Source organism: Nansenia antarctica (genome assembly GCF_963989245.1).
Source record: "Nansenia antarctica genome assembly, chromosome: 11".
NCBI classification, from domain to species: domain Eukaryota; kingdom Metazoa; phylum Chordata; class Actinopteri; order Argentiniformes; family Microstomatidae; genus Nansenia; species Nansenia antarctica.
In genome coordinates, this window is record NC_137681.1 from 23,227,217 (window position 1) to 23,250,160 (window position 22,944).

The window sequence follows — 22,944 nt, forward strand, 5'->3', positions numbered from 1 at the left end:
TCAAAAGAGAGTGAGGTGCAGCAGTCCCTGTACAATATGTCCAAAAGTAGGAGGTTCAAACCTCCCCAAAAGTGCAGCAGACTTTGTAGAATATAGTCCCATAGAAAAATGGAGAACTAGAGAGGGACAAACATAAACATAAGTTGGAGAAGAGAAGAGAATCCAATGTTGTCGTGCGACAATATCGCATCGCAATGCACGCGGCGTGCGATGCGATATTGTCGCACGACAACATTCGATTCTCCATTCACACCCACTCACTTCGGTGGTGTGAATTGAGAATCGAATGTTGTCGTGCGACAAAATCGCACGCCGTGTGCAATGCATTGGCCTTTAGTCAACAAGAATGTTCATTGAAATATGACGTGAGGTATCTTAGTTCCAAACATAGGAACAGCAAGCCCTTCATGTATCAATATGTTGTTGATAAAATGCTTCACCTTTTGAGGTGAATCAAAAAAGTGGGTAGTGCCATTGAAGGAGGCCCGCAGACGAGCTGGGTATATGAGACCAAACCGTATCCTTTTCTTGTAGAGAGCGGACTTGATGTTATTGAAAGCGGCTCGTTTCTTCGCAGTGACCGGGCTGAAATCCTCGTAGAATTTGATGGAATGTCCCTGGTAGGAAACATCGCGGTGTTCTCTGGCCCATTGAAAAACCAGCTCCTTTTCCATGTAGCGGTGGAATCTCACTATGACGGGCCGCGGGTGCTCAGGGCCTGGACCTCAGACTCCGGTGAGCGCGGTCAAGCTCTGGGGGCTCAGGGAACGATTCTGCACCCACCACCTCGCTGAACAGGGCTGACGTGGACTGCCTTGCATTTTCACCCGTATGTGAATAATAAGAAAGAGAGTTGTACTATCTCTCCTATGTTAATGATTTATTGTCTCGGCGGATAGCGGCCTTCTCTCTTCTCTGTTTAAAAGACCCTCTGGCACACTATCCATCTTTAAAAGACCACACTTAATATTCAAGTCTGGCCACCCCATGTCCTCGGGTAAACCCACCACTCGAATGTTCTGCAGTTTGGAGCGGGATACAGAATCCTCCACTTTAGTTTCAAGCGAGTCGTTCTCCGCGGTCACGGAGGTTAGCTTCGCCTGCAGAGTTTCCAACCCTGTGATCTTGTCACTGTGATCGGTGAGGGCAGTTTCCATGTCGCTAATGGTGGAGCTACACAGTGGAGCGAATGGAATCCAAAGATGCTTTGATTGCAGCTAGAGATGTCATCAGGGCAGCTTCCAGGGATGAGGTAAGCTCTGCTGCCAAACTTTTCCGTGACTTTTCAAGTTGTTTGATGAGGGTGTCGTTTGTGAGGGGGGCTGAAGCTAGCATATCGCTACTAGCACCCGCCATTTTGGTGGGATCAGGCAGGGATGGCGAAGTCGACGTTTCAGTAATGTTTTTACCCGTTGCTCGTGAAGTCTGCCTGCTCATCTTAACAAGTTGTGGTCTAGGGCTGTTGATAAAATAAGATATATAAAAAGAAATACTGAAAAGTGGCTTTATGAAAACGGATATGCAAAAGGAAATAGAGCACACGCACGATGCCACTTTCCTCTACATCACTCAACCGGAAGTCCCGTGTGTGTGTGTGTGTGTGTGTGTGTGTGTGTGTGTGTGTGTGTGTGTGTGTGTGGGTGGGTGTGTGTGTGTTAGGTGTGTGGGTGTGTGTTAGGTGTGTGTGTGTGTGTGTTAGGTGTGTGTGTGTGTGTGTGTTAGGTGTGTGTGTGTGTGTTAGGTGTGTGTGTGTGTTAGGTGTGTGTGTGTGTGTGTTAGGTGTGTGTGTGTGTGTGTTAGGTGTGTGGGTGTGTGTGTTAGGTGTGTGTGTGTTAGGTGTGTGTGTGTGTTAGGTGTGTGTGTGTGTGTGTTAGGTGTGTGTGTGTGTTAGGTGTGTGTGTGTGTGTGTTAGGTGTGTGTACTCCTCTGGGCTGCTGGAGCTTTTGATTTTATTTATTAGGATCCCTAATCATATTCTTCCTGGGGTCCACAGGAAACATATACAAGACATCATCACAAAACATACAACAAAGAAGAAACACATCAACATACATTTAACATTTAACATTTTATTTTTGGCATTTAGCAGACGCCTTATTCCAAAGCGACTTACAATACATTTGACTAAGTAAGTGAATCATCTATCCACCAGTCATAGCAAAACAAGTAATTAATGCTCAGGCCTGGAGCCATTGGCAGTCATCATAGAAGGAGGACGTTTTTTAATTCTTTATACATAATAACAAAAAGAAAAACAAATGAAGCAATGTTCACAGCCTTAGTTTTTTGTGAACATCACAAAAACACATAACAAAGAAGAACCATCTACACACAAAACAATAAATAACAGAAATAGAATAGAAATACTCAGCTAGGATCTGATGCATAGGAGTTGACTGACCACAGTGTGTTTGTAGTGTTCTCTACATAAAGCATGGAATTGTCTTCTTCACCAGATGTCTCCTGCCCTGGTGGTTCTGCTGAGCTCCTGGGAGGGGAAGGCTTGTGTTCCAGCCCAGCACTGACACATCCGATTTAAGCTGCTACGTTTTGAAATGTCGGTTTGAGTCAGTGGGCTGGGCTGAAACAAAAAGGCCGCCGGCTTCATAACCCCCCCCCGAAACTCCCCAGGTCTGGCGTTGGAAGAACCCTGCTTTAGACAACATCTTAAAACAACATTTAGTCGTACAGAAGAGCTTATTTACCGTAACACTAGAACAGCCGTGGGTGCGGTCATTTGACCCTTTGAGTAACATTTTCTTCCTCCTTGGATCCTCCTTTCATGACTTTTCCTGGTTTTTCAGTGCAGGAGGCAGGCTAACCTACAAGCCGGTGGTCGTTGTGTGTAAATAGCAGCTTTTCATTCCTTTTTCCGAGGCGTCTCTTATAGTAGGTCAAAATAGGCACGGTCGTTCTAGTGTTAATGCTGATTCTTCTCCTGTGTCTGTCACCCAGAGCCCAGATGGAGCCTGGTTCTGCTGTCGGGGCCCTGTGTGCCCAGAGCATCGGGGAGCCCGGCACCCAGATGACCCTGAAGACCTTCCACTTCGCCGGGGTCGCCTCCATGAACATCACCCTGGGCGTCCCCCGCATCAAGGAGATCATCAACGCCTCCAAGAACATCAGGTGGGTCCACCTCGGGGGCGACCTGCCTTCCTGTCTGGTGGTGGGGAGCCACGGTCGGGTTAATGCCAATTTTGGCAGTGTCTACAGAGAACAAATTAACTGATGTAGACCTTTGACCCCCTCCCATCCCACCATATCAGCTTTCCTTCGCATCCGGTCCGGGAGAGGGAGAGGGAGAGGGAGAGGGAGAGAGAGAGGGAGGGAGAGGGAGGGAGAAGGAGAGGGAGGGAGAGGGAGGGAGAGAGAGGGAGAGAGGGAGAGAGAGAGAGAGAGAAGGAGAGGGAGAAGGAGAGGGAGAAGGAGAAGGAGAGGGAGAGAGAGAGGCAGAGAGAGAGGCAGAGAGAGAGAGGGAGGGAGAGAGAAGGAGAGGGAGAAGGAGAGGGAGAGAGAGAGAGAGGCAGAGAGAGAGAGGGAGGGAGAGAGAAGGAGGGAGAGAGAGAGAGAGAGGGAGAGGGAGAGAGAGAGAGAGAGAGAGAGACATACATTGGTATGGGTCCAGTGATTTACCCAGTCTGCACGGTAATGAGTCATTACTATACAGTTTTGCTGTGACACATTCTAAAAGCCTCTGTCCCCCCTCTCTCTCAGTACCCCTATAATCAGCGCCCACTTGGATGTGGATGATGATGCCGACTTTGCCAGACTGGTAAAGGGGAGGATTGAAAAGACTCTCTTGGGAGAGGTAAAGTGGCTAACTACTATTCACTCTCCACTGTACAGCACACACACACACACACACCTGTAGTTATTTCTCGATGTTCAAGTCAATGTGAGATGATTCCTACTTAACACTGTAGTTTAACTGACTTAGTGGCGAGGGTGAATAAAGTAACTCTATGTAGCCTGAAATGCATAAATTACGATGCTTCATTTTGTAGCCAATCAAAGTGCTGTTGCTAGGTAAACACCACATAAAACACTTGGCACTCTAGGTGGTGAATGTTCCAGAATGATTTGGCAGTTAGTGAGTTAAGGACAGGCAGTCCTATTCACCTCAGGAAATGTACAGTGACAAAATGTGGTCTTCACCTTGGTGGACACACACATCCTGCCCATGAACACTGAAGTGTTTTGTGTCATGTTTGACCTTTGAGTGACTAAGTTCTCTCCCCCCTCAGATTTCCGAGTACATCGAGGAGGTGTTTCTACCGGACGACTGTTTCATCTTGGTGAAGCTGTCGCTGGAGAGAATCAGGCTTCTTCGGTTAGAGGTACGTACAGTAGGAGCTGACGGAGGCGAGCTATAGGCGATCTACCTATTTATGCTTTACCTTCAGGCTCAATGTTTATATAATGAGTTGCCTCCGGGAAAAAGTCTGGTACTTTTATAAAAATAAATGAAAAAGCACGCCGTAGTTTATTGAGGTTGGCGGGTGAAACTCACAAGGAAGAAAGAGAGTTGTACTATCTCTCCTATGTTAATGATTTATTGTCTCGGCGGATAGCGGCCTTCTCTCTTCTCTGTTTAAAAGACCCTCTGGCACACTATCCATCTTTAAAAGATCACACTTAATATTCAAGTCTGGCCACTGGCTTCTTTCTTCAGGTTGAAAAGAGAGATTGCCCCTGAGACAGAAAACATGATTACAATATGATCAAAGTTTTTCATGTGATAGAAAAACCCTGAAGTCACTTTTGAGTAAAGTACTAACCAAAATAGCTGGGCGCAAAGAGACCTTTATCTCACTTATATGCTAATTTCTTACACTTATTCATTTATGTTGCTATTTCAAAAATATATTTTTGTCCCTGATTGCTGTCCCCTCTGGCTGTGTTTTTCTTGGTGCCGTGCCATCCATTCAACTCCATTTATGAACAGATTTGTTCATCTGTTCAACACGTCTGGTAATCAACAGTCAGTAAACATCTGTCACAAACTATTAATGATGCAGAAACAGTACATTTATGGCAGAATATCGTCTGCATATAAATGTTTATGAGAGAGAGGGATGAGAGGTAGCAGAAGACAGCCAAAGTAAAAAGCCAAATGACCCCCAGCCAGATGGAACACCTCATAACAAATGTACTGAGTTGCCAGTTGCACAGCAACAGATGAGGGGTGTAGCATATTCAGCGGTGGTTAGGTGGTAGTAGATGGAGAGAGACCCAGCTGCTCCTTGATAGTCCTTGTTTATGGACAATTGAATATGTTTTCCATGTTTTTGAAATCTAAAGCACTGTTAAAGGTTCAGGTGTTTGCCTCTCCATAAAAAGACTTAAATCATATCCCCAGTAGCACACACTTACTTCAAAAGCAAATATTGATCGCGTCATTAGGGTCAGTGGCACGTTTATTACATTTAATTTAGACATTCATAAATTCTATATTGATTTACTGTTGCTATGAAGTCTGTAATGAATAATAGGGTTTTGCAGTAGGTCAATGATAGCTATAATTGCTTGGTTCATTATCACATTGTCTGAGGAAATAATCTTTTTTCTCAGCTTAGATAAAGTGAAGTGTGTTCCAAGTGATATATCTCTCTGCGTATGATTCATTACGTTGACCTTGTGGAAGGAGACTTTCACCACTTTATAGGAAGACACAATACTCTGAAACTTGTAGGGCCACAGTAAACCAACAATTTTTACTCAGTGAACACTAATAGTGAATTTTTACTCTCTGAATCCTGCCCCGTCCTACAGTACAGTACCTCCACCGAGGATAAACCAAACAACCAACCTACTAGGCCTCATGTTTACTATTTGTTACGAGGATGACATCGTAGGTGACACTTACTAGATAATACAAAGCAGAGCCCCCCTGCAGGGTTCAGATAACACTTAGCCAGTGAACTAGGCAACCCATAATACTCACAACCACAATATCAGCAAGGATACAAGCACAAGAGAAGAACTGTGTGTCTGAGAACAGACGGATGGCAGCCAGGGGTTTGTGTTTTTTTCCCACCACCGGGTTAATTCATTGGATGAAAAGCTGTGGCAGAGGCACATGATGTGTCATATCAAAGGCAGGGCATCAGTAATCTTTGCTCAAGGGCATGGATAACAGGCAGATAGACATGTGAATGAGATGGAGAGGGGGGGGGGACTCATCCTTTTCTTCCATCACCACAGAGAAGATAGAGAAAGATTTATAGCTCATCTCTGACCACATACTGGCATGCTGCCCATCTTTCATGTCCTGTCCTGTCCCTCCCCCACACACATACACCCCCCCCCCCCCTCCTTTCTTTTCTTCCATTGATCCGTCTAGTCAGATAGCTTGTCAGACACCTCGGGAGGATATCGGTGCTTTAGAAACAGTAGGGTTTGTTGTTATCCCGCCTTTGATTGTATGGAAGATTACAGGGCTTCAAAATGACGTGTTTTAAGGATACGATGGATTCAGCTGATGAATATTCAGCTTGGCCCTCAGTGGGGAGGGGGGGCGTGGGGGGTGGGGGGGGGGGTTCCTCTCTGCGGGACTGCATCTGATATCCGTCCTCGTGTCTCCAGGTGAATGCAGAAACAGTCCGATACTCCATCTGCATGTCTAAACTCCGGGTGAAGCCGGGGGACATCGCGGTGCACGGGGAGGCCGTGGTCTGTGTCAGCCCCCGGGAGAACAGCAAGAGCTCCATGTACTACGTGCTGCAGACCCTGAAGGGAGACCTGCCCAAGGTAAGCAGAGTTTTGGATGGATCGATGGGTGTTTTTCCAGTCGACGGGGGGTAGCAGAGTTTTTGATTGACGGGTGGTAGCTTGCGCTAAATCGACGGCAAAATTGTGGCCCATAAACAACCTCAAAGACTGTTCATGCCAGCGGCCGGCCCTGTGTGTAGGTGAGACACCATGGAGGTGAGACACCATGTAGGTGAGACACCATGGAGGTGAGACACCATGGAGGTGAGACACCATGGAGGTGAGACACCATGGAGGTGAGACACCATGGAGGTGAGACACCATGGAGGTGAGATATAGGTATGTTACAAAACATGACCAAAGGGGGCGCCTGATTGTCTCTCGCCAGCTGCTGCCCTCTGAAGTACTGTGCCGTCAGTGGCGAGCAGTAGCGAGTTCTAAACTTGTGATCCATCAGTCAAACGAATGTTTAGCCCATGGAATTTTGAAGAGGAAACCGGACTGCGACGTGACCTCGACATTACCAGAAAAAAAACAAATTTTCACCATTTGCCGGCCGCCTAAAGATGAAGCACATCTTCGCGAGCCTCCCAAACGACAGGGAAGAAGTTTCCAACAATCAAAAGTAACTTTCTATTGAAAAGAGGATATAATCTAATAAATATGTTAATTATCAATCATCTCGCGTGCAAACTCTTACACAAAGACCCGACTGCTGCTGCGCGCTGAGTCAAGTGCCGGTATTTAATGAGTATTTACCTCAATTTGCATATTTAAATTAGTTTGACGATGATGATCAGAAGGTCATGAGTTCAAATCCTACCTGCGAACACCTCCACCGCTAGTGTGCCCTCGAGTAAGGCACTTAGCCAGGGAGGCTGTCCCTGTTACCTCTAATTGTATGTCGCTTTGGATAAAAGCCTCTGCTAAATAGTTTATTTATTTACAAATGTAAATGTAAAGCAGATAATGGAGCTCAGCAATGACAGCAGGGGCAGGGATCGCCCTGACTGGCGGGCATCTGTTTATTTGTCGGCTTTGCATATGGAGCTGGGAGGGGGGGTTTCCAACTCTGATGTGGATGTTTTCATGAGGATGACAGCGTTCTTGTATAGTACTGGTATTTCTGTTTGATACACTCTAGTCTCCCCTTTTGACATTTACTCCCACAATGCATTCTTTTGTAAATTAGTTACTGAAAGCAGTGTTTTGAAATGGGGTCTGTGCATATCATTTGTAACCTGATGGGGGGGGGGGCGGGGGTTATTGTTATGCGACAGCCTTGCAAGCACCCCCAACAACCCTCCTCCCCTGTGAGTGATTCACCGTCGGCTTTGCTAACACCCCCCCCCCGCGCGCGCGCGATCTTTGCCTTCCACAGGTGTTTGTTCTGCTAGGCCTGTATGGTACGCTAATTAACTTCACATTTCAAACTGGCACATCCTGTTAAAAGGTTGCCAACACCTGCTGTAGGGCAATCATATATCATAATAATAATACTAATGCCATTTAGCTGCCGCTCTTATCCAAAGCGACTTACATTGCAGTGCAATACACTCTCAATACATTGTTTGTTTCACTGCAGTACTTCCTCTAGTCAAGTTGAAAAAAAAAAACACTGTGATGACTATAAAGACTTTCAAATTCATGAGAAAGAAAGTGAGAGAGAGGGATGTGGAGGTGGAGGTGGGTGTGGAGGTGGAGGTGGAGGGGGAGGTAGAGGTGGAGAGAGAGAGAGAGAGAGAGATGTGGCGGTAAAGATAGCACCAGAGTCTCATCCCACACACACCCACACACACACACACACACACACACACACACACACACACACACACACACACACACACACACACACACACACACACAACACTGTCTCTAACTTCAATAAATCATCTCTGTGAAGGCTGTTGGGCTAGGTAGTTAGGCTCCTCAGATAGGATTACTTCACTGACCCCATTCCAATGTTATTCTTCCACAACGATCTGGATGACAGAGAGAGTGAATATACTTATACATCTATAGAATTCACAAGGAGAAGAGTCGGCCGCCACTCTGTATCTGTGACTCATTATCCTCCTGTGATGTCTCTCATTATCCTCCTGTGATGTCTCTCATTATCCTCCTGTGATGTCTCTCATTATCCTCCTGTGATGTCTCTCATTATCCTCCTGTGATGTCTCTCATTATCCTCCTGTGATGTCTCTCATTATCCTCCTGTGATGTCTCTCATTATCCTCCTGTGATGTCTCTCATTATCCTCCTGTGATGTCTCTCATTATCCTCCTGTGATGTCTCTCATTATCCTCCTGTGATGTCTCTCATCATTATCCTCCTGTGATGTCTCTCATTATCCTCCTGTGGTGTCTCTCATTATCCTCCTGTGATGTCTCTCATCATTATCCTCCTGTGATGTCTCTCATTATCCTCCTGTGATGTCTCTCATTATCCTCCTGTGATGTCTCTCATTATCCTCCTGTGATGTCTCTCATTATCCTCCTGTGATGTCTCTCATTATCCTCCTGTGATGTCTCTCATTATCCTCCTGTGATGTCTCTCATTATCCTCCTGTGATGTCTCTCATTATCCTCCTGTGATGTCTCTCATTATCCTCCTGTGATGTCTCTCATTATCCTCCTGTGATGTCTCTCATTATCCTCCTGTGATGTCTCTCATTATCCTCCTGTGATGTCTCTCATTATCCTCCTGTGATGTCTCTCATTATCCTCCTGTGATGTCTCTCATTATCCTCCTGTGATGTCTCTCATTATCCTCCTGTGATGTCTCTCATTATCCTCCTGTGATGTCTCTCATTATCCTCCTGTGGTGTCTCTCATTATCCTCCTGTGGTGTCTCTCATTATCCTCCTGTGATGTCAGGTGGTGGTGCAGGGGATCCCTGAGGTATCCAGAGCTGTCATTCACATTGACGAACAGAGCGCGAAAAAGAAGTACAAGCTCTTGGTGGAGGGGGATAACATGAGAGCCGTCATGGCAACCCACGGAGTCAAAGGCAGTAGGACCACCTCCAACAACACCTACGAGGTAAAAGTGGTTACAACTTTGGCTATATTTTTGCTTTGAACTTTTTAATTGGTTTCGAAGTACTGAGAACTTTTGTTCCAGAGAAGTTGAAGAGAAGGCTTAATGGATCAGCTTAACAAGGCAAAAAAGATTTAACTTTGACAATATTTTTTTTTAAAATATATATCTACAGACACATCTAGCGCCCCATAGGATTTAGCCAGGGTAAAAAGGAAATTTTAATTTACATCTCTTAGATTTTTTAATGAATTAAACTGACAAACTGATTTAATGAGGCTAAAGGACCTTGAAAGTCGAGCTGAAATTCATATCAAGTGCACTCCTTTATGTGGTCTCGTTATGATGAGAAGAAAAAGTCTAAAGTATATATTTTTAAATCAAAAGGAGTCAATCCAATCCAGTCAATTCATCTTTTATTCAGCCTTAGATAAGAAGATGCTATGATGACAGTTTCAAGTCAAAATAAAATCCTTAAAGGGAGTCGCAGCATTACAGCATTGAGCCAAGGATGAATTAATAATACAAGAAGAAACTTTGGGTTTTGCCTCGAAACTTGATGAAATTATTCAAGAATGAAGACAATTCTCAACTGCCTCTTGTCTCTTTTTGAGAATCACATTGTGGAACCTCATTCAGTCAATCGAATGTATTTGTATAGAACTTTCTACATTGACGAATGTCACAAAGTGCTTCACAACCAAAACAGCACCAAACAACGTAAACAATAAGTACAACACAAACGATATGATCTAACACACCAAACCAAACCAGACCCCCCCAAAAGTAAGCCAAGGAAAGAACTTCCCAGAGGGGAGAGAAATGTACACAGCACAGTGGCAAGGGAAAACCCCCATGGGATGGGGAGGAAACCTTGAGAGGAACCAGACTCCAGAGGGACCCGTCGCCCTCTGGCTGAGCAGGCGATGAACAGTGCAGTGATGTGGACCCTCTGTGTCTCCGTGCCCCAGGTGGAGAAGACCTTGGGCATAGAGGCGGCCCGGTGCACCATCATCAACGAGATCCAGTACACCATGGTGAACCACGGCATGAGCATAGACCGCCGACACGTCATGCTGCTGGCAGACCTCATGTCCTACAAGGTTGGTCTACGGAGGGAGGGAGGGAGGGGGGGAGGGAGGGAGGAGGTGGAGGAGGTGGAGGAGAAGGTGGTGGAGGGGAAGGGGAAGAGGGAGAGGGAGAGGGAGGGGGGGAGGGAGGGAGGAGGTGGAGGAGGAGGAGGAGAAGGTGGTGGAGGGGAAGAGGGAGAGGGACGGAGGAGGTGGAGGAGGAGGAGGAGAAGGTGGTGGAGGGGAAGGGGAAGAGGGAGAGGGAGAGGGAGGGAGTGGAAGTGGAAAGAAGAAGATTCTGGACAGTAAGGCACCACCAGCAACAAACAAATCATACATATATATATATATGAGCATTTAGTGTTAGTTATTACAGTACATAGTTATTCTTCTAATGTTCTATTATACGTCTTCATGTATGTAAAGTGTTAGTGATTGAGTTGTTTCCTCTTTGGACTGAAATATATCCGGAGGGGCGGCAGTGGCTCAGGAGGTAGAGCCGGCGTCTAATGATCGCAAGGTCGGCGGTTTGAACCCCGGCTGGCTACCTGTCGAGGTGTCCTTGAGCAAGGCACTGAACCCCTAATTGCTCCAGGGTCGCCATCTATGGCCAACCCCTTGCCTAGAGCGTAAAATACAAACTTCCAACAATTGACAGACAAGTTGATTGCATGGCAATAAAACTATTATTATAATTATTATTATTATTATTATTGTTTATTTATTTGTGATGGTCCACAGGGGGAGATTCTTGGGATCACCAGGTTCGGCCTGGCTAAAATGAAAGAGAGCGTCCTGATGTTAGCATCGTTTGAGAAGACCGCCGATCATCTCTTTGATGCTGCGTACTTCGGACAGAAGGACTCTGTCTGTGGTGAGTTGACGCTGCGTAGACCACCCGCTAGACTTCAACTTCTTATCACAAGAAGTGTCAGTTTTCCCCTGAAACTAGTTTCAGTGGAAAGTCTCTTGCAGATTATTTGCAGATTAATGCAAAGAGCTTGTTCTTCTTTTCTTGGCTTTATACTCCAAAAGTTTGGATTTGAACCTCTGCTATGAATGCAAAACATTTTCTTACAATTTTTTCCCCTCTGGGATCAAATGAAATAAATGTGTATATATATGTATATATGTATATATGTATATATGTATGTATAATAAATACATTTTCCTCTGTCCTTGTTCTAGGTGTATCTGAATGCATCATCATGGGCATCCCTATGAACATCGGCACGGGCCTGTTCAAGCTCTTGCACAAGGCAGACAAGGACCCCTCTCCGCCCAGAAGACCTCTGCTCTTCGACAGCACAGACTTCCACCTTCCCCTAGTCACGTAGTAGTGTCCTCAGCCGCTTCTCACCCTTCACACCACCTTTCTCAGCCCCATCATCAGCCTCACCGCACTGCTAAAGAACCTGCGCTTTTGTTCCCGGGTGAACGACCGTTGAAGTGCTGCTCGTAGAAGGGGAATCATTTACAGAGGGATAGCTGTGTTTGGGGTCGGCAGAAGGGTTAGGGGGGGTGGTGAACAAGGGACTGATAGGTGTCAGTTAAGAAGTGTGTGCATGAGAGTGCCTTAAAATGTTGTACTTTGGTTAAATGAAGACTCAAATGTCCACTGTGGCTTGTCGTTTTCCATTTATTTGAATTGTTCCGGTTGTCATGTCAACAACAGCACTACAGACAATCAAGGGCTTGTCAAGGTATCACACTTTTTTTCCCCCCGACACGGAGGGATGATGAAAGGACAGTGAGTGACTGTTCCTGACAGATAATCGCGCGCCACTCGTCTATTAGTTTATTGTTTGCTTTTAACCACTCAAGCGCGTTAGTATGGTATGCAGTGTTTTCTATGCTAGCCTTTTTGACTTTCATTAATGTTTAACAGTTGTGTCAGAAATACGGAGAACCGTAGACAGTAGAAATGTTCTTTTTCTTCTTTGTTTCCCCCATCTTGCCTCGAGTGAATACATTAACCTTTGATGATGATTTTGATGAATACATTTATGTTCAGGGGCTAGAAGTCCATAACACAGTAAATGAATGGACCTGACTTCATTTAATTTGACATGTTGAGTTTTGCTTTCTTTTTTTTTAACACATTTAAAACGTCCCTGTTGTGTACGACTATTCACCGTTTTATTAAACAACATTACATTACCTCATTGTTGATAATTAGCTATCAGGATTGAATTACGATGACTCCATCATGTACTCTATTACAATACTCCCCACCACATACACACACAGTGTATGCAAGAGGCTTGTTAACCTCCCCACTCTATAGTCAATGTTTCCCAGTGCTATTCTTGATGGCCTTTTGATGTCTGTCTCTGTTATTCCATTGTTTATATGAGTGATTCATAACAGAATCATCATCTCTCTCCAGAGAGCAAAGGCTTCGCTCTCGCACAAGAAGCAACGAGCAACAGCCGTCTCCAGGTTCTGACATGGTGTGATCATGAACTCAGCGTGGGTGAAGCAGCTGTGCTCAGTCCTTATCACTTAATCAGCCATGAGGGGTCAGTTGACCCCTGTGAGTAAAAAAGAAAGTTATATATTTGCACTCAATCAAATTTCAGGACCCTCCTTTCATGACTTTCCTAGATATGTGCGTTCTACCACCCAGTATCCTTACTTTTTCAAAAACACAAAATCACTGCTATTTTGCAGTTTTTCTGTGGAGGAAGCAGGCTAATTTACAAGTGGCCAACTAGTGGTCGTTGTGTGTAAATAGCAGCTTAGCATTGTAAAGAAGGTAAAAAAAGGCATGGCTGTTCTAGTGTTAATCACTCTATTCTATACCTACTGTAAGAACAATGAGCGTTTCTTTTTCTCTGTGTGTGTGTGTCTATATATGTACATATTTTTGGTTGAACAAGTGAATAAAGTATATGGAAAAGGAGGAATGTGAATGTCCTTTAATTGTCCTGATTTGCGTGTTTGACCTATGTGTCAATCTAAATTACTGTTTACAATCCAGAGTACTTAATACTTGTGACACTGATTTCAAAGGAAGTTCAATCTGTAATCAGCCTTTCAAATACGTTCATTTGTTTTATCTAAGCCTTACCGATGCAGACACGCATGCATGCTGCCTGTATCATAGTGGAGGCTCCTCCATAGAGGTGGAGGAGGCCTGGCCTCCCCAATAATTTGAGAGAAGAGAGAGATTTAAAAAAGCAATACTTTTATTTATTTATTTAACAAAAAACTTATTTTAATTTTTTTTATATTCATATTATTTCCGTTTTGTTCATAAATCTGAATTTGTCCATGGCTAAAACCCAATATTGTAATTGTAAAGCACTTACAGGCCAGAATCCCTATCCGTTTGTATTGAGGAGGCCAGGCCTCCCCCAGGAAAGTGGTTTCTCATAGAAGTCAATGTAATGCAATTTTTTTCATGGCAATATGTGATTGGCCAAATCACTGAAAATGGGTGGGCAGAGGAGGCCTGGCCTCACCATGCATTGAGTCCAGGGCTGAAAGATTGACATTTTGTTCGTCCAATCACATGAAGCCATTTTTCCCTGAAAATAATAGCTCATTTGGCCAAATACTTTTGCTTAAAATGACCTCGGAAGTCGGCGAGTAGGTAGACAACATTTAGGATTTATTGAACAGTTTTATTTTTAAGATTAATAATTAATAATTGTATGTAGTATGTTGTGGTGAATGTTGTGAGCCTGAGCAGAAGGGACAATAGCTGCTGCAGGCGGACCAGAGATTCATGCCAATTGTTTTGTTTATTTGATGACCCATTGTGCAGGTAACTTATTACATATGTTGTTTGAGTTCTATGTTTTGGTGCATTTTGTACGAGTCCACTCGTGGCGTTGCTAGCATTCGCGATCTAGGGCATGGCTAGTCAGTAACGTCATGTTGCATTCCACATGTAGTACCTTTTTCCGCCACACGCGTGTATGAGTGCTGTTCTGCAGGATAAATATTAGAAATGGATGAAGTATTGTTCTGAATTGTATGTTGTGTGTCTGATTGACATAGTGTTTGAGTGCTTTTGACATGTCATTGATTGTATGTAGTATGTTGTGGTGAATGTTGTGAGCCTGAGCAGAAGGGACAATAGCTGCTGCAGGCGGACCAGAGATTCATGCCAATTGTTTTGTTTATTTGATGACCCATTGTGCAGGCAATAAAATGAATGAATGAATGGTCTTTATTGTCATTGATATAGTACAGGTACCAAACAACGACATTTGGGAGGGGGGGCTCCCCTGGTGCTAGGAAGAAAAAAAAAACTAAAAACAAGAAGGTTTAAAAGCTGCTTCATCCACCATCCTGAGAGTGTCCCAATCCCTTCAGTACCGCCAAACACAAATTAATAATTTTTAACAAAGACAGATAAGAAGAACAGGGAACATTCCATCGCGAGTGAAGCGAGCAAGGGAAAAAAAAATTGGCCTCCTCAATTCTGGAAGTCACCAGCCTCCACTGCTGTATCACCACTCAGGGGAAGCACATCACAGACTTGACCTTTGAAGGATTGTAAAAGATGATACTGTAGCTACTGCGATCCGGACACAGATAATATTGACTAACATGAGGTGAGTTGGTTGGCTAGCTCGTTACATTCACGAAAACATAACGTGGTGAAACTTAGGTGCAGAAAAGATGCAGAAAATGGTGCGACTTTGGAGCTCCCATCAAAACTGAGAGGTTGAAAATGGGAAAATTGGCAGGACAAGGAAGGTTAGGTGGTGAGGAAAGCTGTGCCATTTAGAGATAAATGCACTCAAAGCCGTTCACAGAGCAGGAAAGTGCTCCAAAAATGTATTCAGTCAATTACTCTATTGACAGTGGTGACAGAGAGGACAGTGTAGGTACTGTCACTGGCAATGTGAATCTCAGGTCACACATTACACCACCACTATGTTGAATAACCTTTTTTGCACCAGCAAAAGCCTTATGGCTACATGCTTACCATGTACAGTAAGTGAATGCTAAAGTAGGAAACATTGATTTGGTTATGTGTTTCAATCAATGGTCAAGAAACCGAATCATTGTTATTCAAAGGTGATCAAGCTTTATGAAAAATATGCAACATATGTTAGACAAATGACAATAGATAAACATTACTGTAGGCCACAGAGGTAGAATTCAATCTTTGATAAGGCTCCCAAAACTCAACTTTTGATCAATTCTCCCACAGTGAAATATAATATCACATATCCTTATAGTATATCACTGGGTGCATTCCTATATATACAGTATATCAATAACACAAAGCATCACCATGATAAGCAAGCTTATTTTAAAGCCACAACTGAACATTCAGGATTTTAGGAGCGCCCTTTGGATCCTGATCAAATACAAACGGCTTGTGCAAAAGCTCCAGGCTCATGTCAATCAACGTATGCCTAAACAAATAAATAATCAACAGCATAGACAATGTAGATCTGTCTTTTTACAAATCTAATTCACGGAAACAATACATGTATGCATGTTCCAGAGTAGTCAGTAGTAGTCCAAAGTTAGCAAAGGACAAGGAGGGGGAAATCTACTTAGGAGCAGATTCAATCAAATCATGTAATTGCAAATGCCAATATGCTGGTGTTCTCAATGTTGCGCTACTTTCTTACAGGAGTTAGTTTAGTCCATAGGCACTATCATAACAACTCTTTTGGCTGGTTACACAGGTTAATCTGGCTCAATGTTCAATGTTGAGTTCCTATTGAAAATGTTATTTAGTCCCAAGACTAGGATTAAACTGTGTCCAGAAAACCTGTCCTTGTGTGAGACCCATCTCTTCAGGCTACACCTTATAACTGCCCCTCCTGAGACATCTACATCCCCTCTACCCCCCCCTGTACAGTTTCTCTTCTGTTAATACTACATAAAAAAAAATAACAACACATTTTTTTAAATAATAATTCTTCCTTCTTGTAGCATTACGACTGCCAATGGCCCTGGACCAAGCATAGATTACGTGTCCTTCTATGTGGACTGGTGGATAGATTATTCACTTACTTAGTCAAATGTATTTGTTGTAAGTCGCTTTGGATAAATGCATCTGTTGAATGCCAAACATTTAAATGTAAATGTGTGATCTACTCATTGGTGTTTGTGTAACCTAGGCTCCCAACAGTGTTTCTTCTGACAGATTGAGAGAACGCGGCAGGGCTTTCTGTATGCAACCTCGGTGGTACAATGAGTCCAGTGTTTACATTTACTTTAGTCAGAAGTCTTGTGCTCTCAGTTCTAACCCTAATTAAGATTAGTTAATCAAAATAAAGTAGTTAAAATAAAACTGTTTCAAAACATTGTCAATAGGCATCCGTTGGCCTTTCACCATATTATTTTGGCCTTTTTAGAACATAACTTGTAAATAAATAAATTAAAATGTTTTTATACTAATTAGGTATTTGCCACCCCTTTCACTTCTTTCAAATTGAGTGTGCTCTATAATTTATTATACAATTATCTGATAGAGTGAACAGAATTGTGCATAATTCAGCTTTTCCTTCATAATTAAGGAGGCACTGTAACATTGCACTGTAACACTGTAACAACAACATCATTACTAAGATAACCCAACTTGATATCCTCCATGGAGCATACAAGGAAATGTAGTAAACAACAATATACATCATCATGCTACATTATTCAAAAAGACCACCTGTTTCAGAAATGTCGCTTCAGAAAGCTTCAGCAGAGAGTTCCTGTACATTCACAGTTGTAAGAGTTGTGTTCATAATTGCGGACGGAATCTGAATACTGCATGTTTACGGTTTAGTAGTACAGTAACAGTATCATGTGAGTGAGGTACTCACAACAACAACGACGACAAAACCTGTTGAGCTCCCTCGCCTACTTCTTGACCCTGAGTTTGCTGCTCTAAGTCGTCGAGTGTTTGTCAAATGTTTGACCACTTAAGAGGTTCTGTAACGTGAGCTTTTCACACGGTTACAACCTCATCGTCAATCTCTGCATTTGGTCAACAATCTTGACGTGTGATACAGACACACACACACACACACACACACACAGTGGATACAACCAACTCTCATCAAATACACAATGTGGATCCGTCCGTTTTTTCATTTGCCGCCAGGGGAGCTGAGAGGCGGGAGCTCCGAGTGAGCGGTGGAGATCTTCTCCCCTGTGAACACTGAGCAGCACTCTCCATGGGAGGACCCGGAGGGCACGCTCTCCGCCGGGGCCCCGTTCTGCTGCTTGGTGCGCCCGTGGCTCCCAGTCTCCAAGAAGGCCTCCCTGTTCAGCGGTTTAATGAAATGCACGCTCAGGTTTGGGACCTCCGCGGCACCGCCGCCGCCGCCCTGCTGGTTGGGCTTCCTGAGGCACCACGAGAGCGTGGACACACAGCTCTTCTTGAAGTTCTCGTTCATGAAGGCATAGACGATGGGGTTGTTGAAGGAGTTGAAGAAGCCGATGGCCTGGACGATGGCGAAGATCATGTTGACGGTCACCTCGTCGTAATTCTTCTCCAAGTCGTCTGAAGTGAACACAAAGAGGATTGGGAGATTACTTTTGGCTTGTTTGGGAAATATCATTGGGGTGAGGAGGGGGGGGGGGAAAGAAAGAAGAATTGTGTGAGTCAAGATGAACCGCTGCTGTAACCCTAACCCTAATCACGGAAAAGCTTTGACGTTGAATCGAAATGTACATTAATTTGCGCTTCATGTGCATCAAAGCTGGTTAGTTCTGCTGTCAGTGGGGGGGGGGGGGGGGGGGGGGGAATGGGAAGTCTGTATTCTGATGTGAGTCTGAGGAGATCAGCTTGGTTAGGGTAGACTTTGTATAGGCTGCCATTTCATTGAGACATACTGTACATAATATATAATATTTGTACTGTGATTTCAAAGGTGGAAATAAACCTTTTAAATAATATGTTTGTTAATTTCTTTTTATGTGCAGCAGATCATACTTACTGTATTCAAAGAGCATGTGTACTGTGTGGAAGGGAGCCCAACAGATTGTGAACATCACGACTATTGTGATCATCATCTTGACGGCACGTTTCTTCTTCCTACAGAAGTACAACACATGTCATTCTCACTGGCTCACGCAGATGCTATTTGTTCCCCTCCTGCGCTGCTGTGGTGCTGGTTTGTGTTGACAAATAATTAGACGAACAAACGCATAACAGTTAGACTTCTTCTTATCTCTGTTTCTATAGTAACAAAACCATTCTTACACAGGTTAAATAACACAACTGATATACACCCACCAAGCTCTCTATTAGGGAGACTAAACTAACACTGGGTAGGGCCTCCCTGTGCTCTCAAAACAACCTCAGTTCTTTGTGCCATTGATTCCACAAGATGTTGGAAACATTCCTTTGAGAGTCTGGTCCATGATGACATGATTGTGTCACGCAATGTGTCAGCTTGAAGTGCACTTTCAAGCTGTGAATCTCCCGTTCTACCACATCCCAAAGGTGTTCTAATGGATTCAGATCCGGTGATTGGGAAGGCCACGGAAGAACACTGAACTCATTGGCATGTTCATGAAACCAGTTTGAGATTACTTTTTCATTGTGACTGTGGCAGCCCCCTCACTATGTGCTGTGGGCTCATACCATATATGGATTGGTTGCTGCAGGTCCTGGCTGGGCAGAGGCTGGGGCTGCCTTGATGAGGTGATCTGAGGCACCTGGTGAGTTGCCTACTTAAGCTGGCTGCTCACTCTGATTCTCCCTCTTCTCCTCCTTCCACCGGTTTGGTTGGTTTGAGCTTAGGCTCTCCTTATTCTCTCCTTATTCTTACTTTAACACAACATTTACACTACACCTTCCACTCATCCATACACTGCATTCACTACTGATGATACTGCTTGACATAGCTATTGTTATTTTGAATACTTTCATTTAGTTTAGTAATAAATACTTTTGTTCATGATTTAAAGCAAGTGTGGTCTCCCCTCATTTTGTGTGCAGTCCATTGAGCCTGGGCTGTTACAGTGACAAGGTGCATTATCATGCTGGAAGTAGCCATTAGAAGATGGCCATGAAGGGATGCACATGGTCAGCAACAATACTCAAATAGGCTGTGGCATTCAAGCGACGACTGATTGGTATTAACATACCCACAGTGTGCCAAACATTCCCCCACACCGTTACACCACCTGAATGAAATGGAAGGTGTACAGGTGTTCCTAATAAAGTGTCCGGTGAGTGTATAGTATAATACTAAAGCACACTGCCGTATAGCTTAGTAAAGTAGTATACAACTGCTGTACAGTATAGTATAAAAGTAAATAGGAACGTTTACAGTAGTATAGTGAAGTAGTATCCAACTGATATACTGTATACAGTAAAGCATTCTGTAGTGTAGTATGGTGAACACGTAGCGTCTGTGTCTCGTGTACCGTGATATTTTGTTGACCTCCCTGTGGTTCATGGTGCTGAGGACAGAGGAGTCTCCCACCCTCTTGCGGATCCACAGCTCGATGCCTATACGTGTGTAGAGGAAGAGCATGGCGGCCAGGGGCATCAGGAACAGGGCCACCATGATGAAGGTGGTGTACGCCTGTCTGTGAGTCTGGGACTGCCACCCCTCCTGACAGCACACGTGGTGGTGGTCATACAGGAAGTCATACTTCACCTGGGGATGGCGGGGGAGGGGGGGAGGTAGGTTAGGGGTAGATTAGTTAAGGGTAGGATAGGGTAGGGGTAGGGTAGGGATAGAGTATGGTAGAGTAGGGTAGAGTAGGATAGGGTAGGGTAGGGATAGATTAGGATAGGGGTAGATTAGGGTAGGGTAGGGTAGGGGTAGATTAGGTTAGGGTAGGGTAGGGGTAGATTAGGGTAGGGTAGGGTAGGGGTAGATTAGGTTAGGGTAGGGTAGGGGTAGATTAGGGTAGGGTACGGTAGGGGTAGATTAGGTTAGGGTAGGGTAGGGGTAGATTAGGGTAGGGTACGGTAGGGATAGGGTAGGGTAGGGGTAGATAGGTTAGGGTAGAGTAGGGTAGGGGTAGATCAGGGTAGGGTAGAGTAGGATAGGGTAGGGTAGGGTAGAGTAGGATAGGGTAGGGTAGGGGTAGATTAGGGTAGGGGTAGATTAGGGTAGGGTAGGGGTAGATTAGGGTAGGGTAGGATAGGTTAGGGTAGGGTAGGGATACGGTAGGGTAGGATAGGGGACAGTGCCATTCCATACATACTGTACATAATACTGGTACTGTGACTTCAAAGGAGGTTAAGTCTATTTGTAGCCTCCCCCCCCGCACACACATTGACACTTTCTCTACCGTGTATTTGATATGGGATATGCGTCACTGCCATGCTGTTGAAGTGATTGTTGACATTGTTATGTGTGAAAGTGAGTACGATTTGTTTGTAGAACTGTTGCCAAGCTAAAAAAACACATTGTGAGATCATGGTTCTAATTTACTTCCGCCCTTGAAAAATCGTATTTGTAGAGAATTTCTCCACCAAAGAACAACCAGTCACTGTTAACCCATCTAACAATGCCAACTGCCCACCGTAGCCTGGCTTGACTTACCTCTAATTGCTGCACAAACAGCATTGGGGATCCCACAAACACTGATGTAATCCATACAAGTCCTACAGAACAAAGAGAGAGGGTCAATAGGGCCTTAATCACACACACACACACACACACACACACACACACACACACACACACACACACACAGAACTTCTTTCCACAGCAGCTCGTTCTCTCAGAACAGTATGTAGTGATTGTCTCTCACACCCTCCTCTTACAATCTGTGTGCCTTTTGACAATTGCCTTATCCTCTTCAGGTCAACAACAACAACTTCAACTAATGGAGAGTGTATCGTGGCATTACGCTAGCATACCTAGCATCTTGTATGCTCTTTTAGGTGTGTACTGCCTCCTCATTTTCAAGGGGTAGACAATGCCCTGGTACCTCTCCACTGCGATGCAGGTCATGGTGAGGATGCCCGTCACTATGGCCGTGGTCTGCACAAAAGGGACGGTCTTGCAAACCAGGACACCTAAAAGAACAAGAACAGAGATGTTAAACAAGATCACATCCCTGTCCTGGAGATCCAGGTTTCCCTCCACTGCTCTTGTTCAGGTTGAAATGAGACCTCCTCATCCCCACTACCCCCTGTACAGTTTCTCTACTTAAAGAAAAGAAGAAGAAAAAGAAGAAGTAATTATTCCTTCTTCTAGCACTGTAACTGCCAATGGCCCCTGGTCATAGAATAGATTCCTTTTTCTTAAGATGACTGATGGACAGATGGTTCACTTACTTAGACATATGTACTTGTTCTAAGTCACTTTGGATAAAGGTGTCTGCTAAATGCCAAAAATGTAAATGTATTAATCTCTCAGATCAAGTGGAAAGCAGTGTGTGTGTGTGTGTGTAGTCCTGTCTCAGTTTTCCAAACTAGAACATTGTGTGGCATAATAACATAACCAACTGTATCAGTTTATAATAATCTCTACCGGTTATTTGATTAACCAACATAATCAAAACTAATCTCCAACTAATTTTAGAGACCTCAGCTCATTAGGCAAAGATGCTTTACACTGGGTCACTGTGTTGCTATGGACAGCAAGCAATTAAGACATACAAGAGTGAGATGCTCTCGTCATTGTATCTATTGCATTCGTAAATTCGCTCTGAGAGCGCCGGAGCGCACACTGGGTTCAACGTCATAAAGGGACCAAGTAATTTGATTGGACAAGAGGCATTCCATGAGTGCTGATCAGATTTCCAGAGCGTATTTACGAACGCACCCCTAGAGATCCCACTATGTTCTTTAAAACTCACCTCCCAGCCATTCCGACGAGATGTTTTGCAACAAGGTGAACGGTATGCAGAAGAAGGTGATGAGCAAGTCACTCACCGCCAAAGAGCATATGAACATATTTGTGGCCGTCTGCATCGCTCGTTTTCGCAAAACTACATAAACAACCAAACTGTTCCCAACAAGAGCCAAGACAAAAATGATGGCATACATTAAAACAAAGGTGGTCTTCGCACTTGACGGTAACTCCGGGATGTAGACGAGAGGCTGGATGTTGTAAGACTCGATGAACTCCTGGCGAGTTAAGTTGTAATATTGCAGCATCTCCTTCAGTGCCTCGGGAGTGATTTTCGTGTTCCCCATTTCTGTTGAATTTGCCATGTCGTTGTTGCTAATAAAG

At 44.2% G+C, this 22,944-nt stretch overlaps 2 protein-coding genes across 2 annotated transcripts in view; one reads left to right on the forward strand and one right to left on the reverse strand.

The window, feature by feature from the left end:
* polr3a (polymerase (RNA) III (DNA directed) polypeptide A) overlaps window positions 1-12,978 on the forward strand; it is a 30,743-nt gene extending 17,765 nt beyond the window's left edge. The window contains exons 24-31 of the mRNA XM_080541755.1: window positions 2,956-3,126; window positions 3,715-3,808; window positions 4,245-4,337; window positions 6,586-6,750; window positions 9,588-9,752; window positions 10,721-10,852; window positions 11,561-11,693; window positions 12,008-12,978. Coding sequence (XP_080397881.1) covers window positions 2,956-3,126; window positions 3,715-3,808; window positions 4,245-4,337; window positions 6,586-6,750; window positions 9,588-9,752; window positions 10,721-10,852; window positions 11,561-11,693; window positions 12,008-12,156 — 1,102 coding nt within the window. The 3' untranslated portion in view covers window positions 12,157-12,978. The remainder of the gene's footprint in view (window positions 1-2,955; window positions 3,127-3,714; window positions 3,809-4,244; window positions 4,338-6,585; window positions 6,751-9,587; window positions 9,753-10,720; window positions 10,853-11,560; window positions 11,694-12,007) is intronic.
* A 4,902-nt stretch (window positions 12,979-17,880) lies between these two features.
* Window positions 17,881-22,925, reverse strand: qrfprb (pyroglutamylated RFamide peptide receptor b; the record flags this gene model as incomplete). Its single annotated transcript, XM_080542498.1, has 6 exons — window positions 17,881-18,296; window positions 18,733-18,830; window positions 20,171-20,406; window positions 21,304-21,365; window positions 21,624-21,782; window positions 22,568-22,925. 6 exons carry the CDS (start codon window positions 22,923-22,925, stop codon window positions 17,881-17,883), a joined length of 1,329 nt encoding a protein of 442 aa, XP_080398624.1.
* Between the last annotated feature and the right edge of the window lie 19 nt (window positions 22,926-22,944).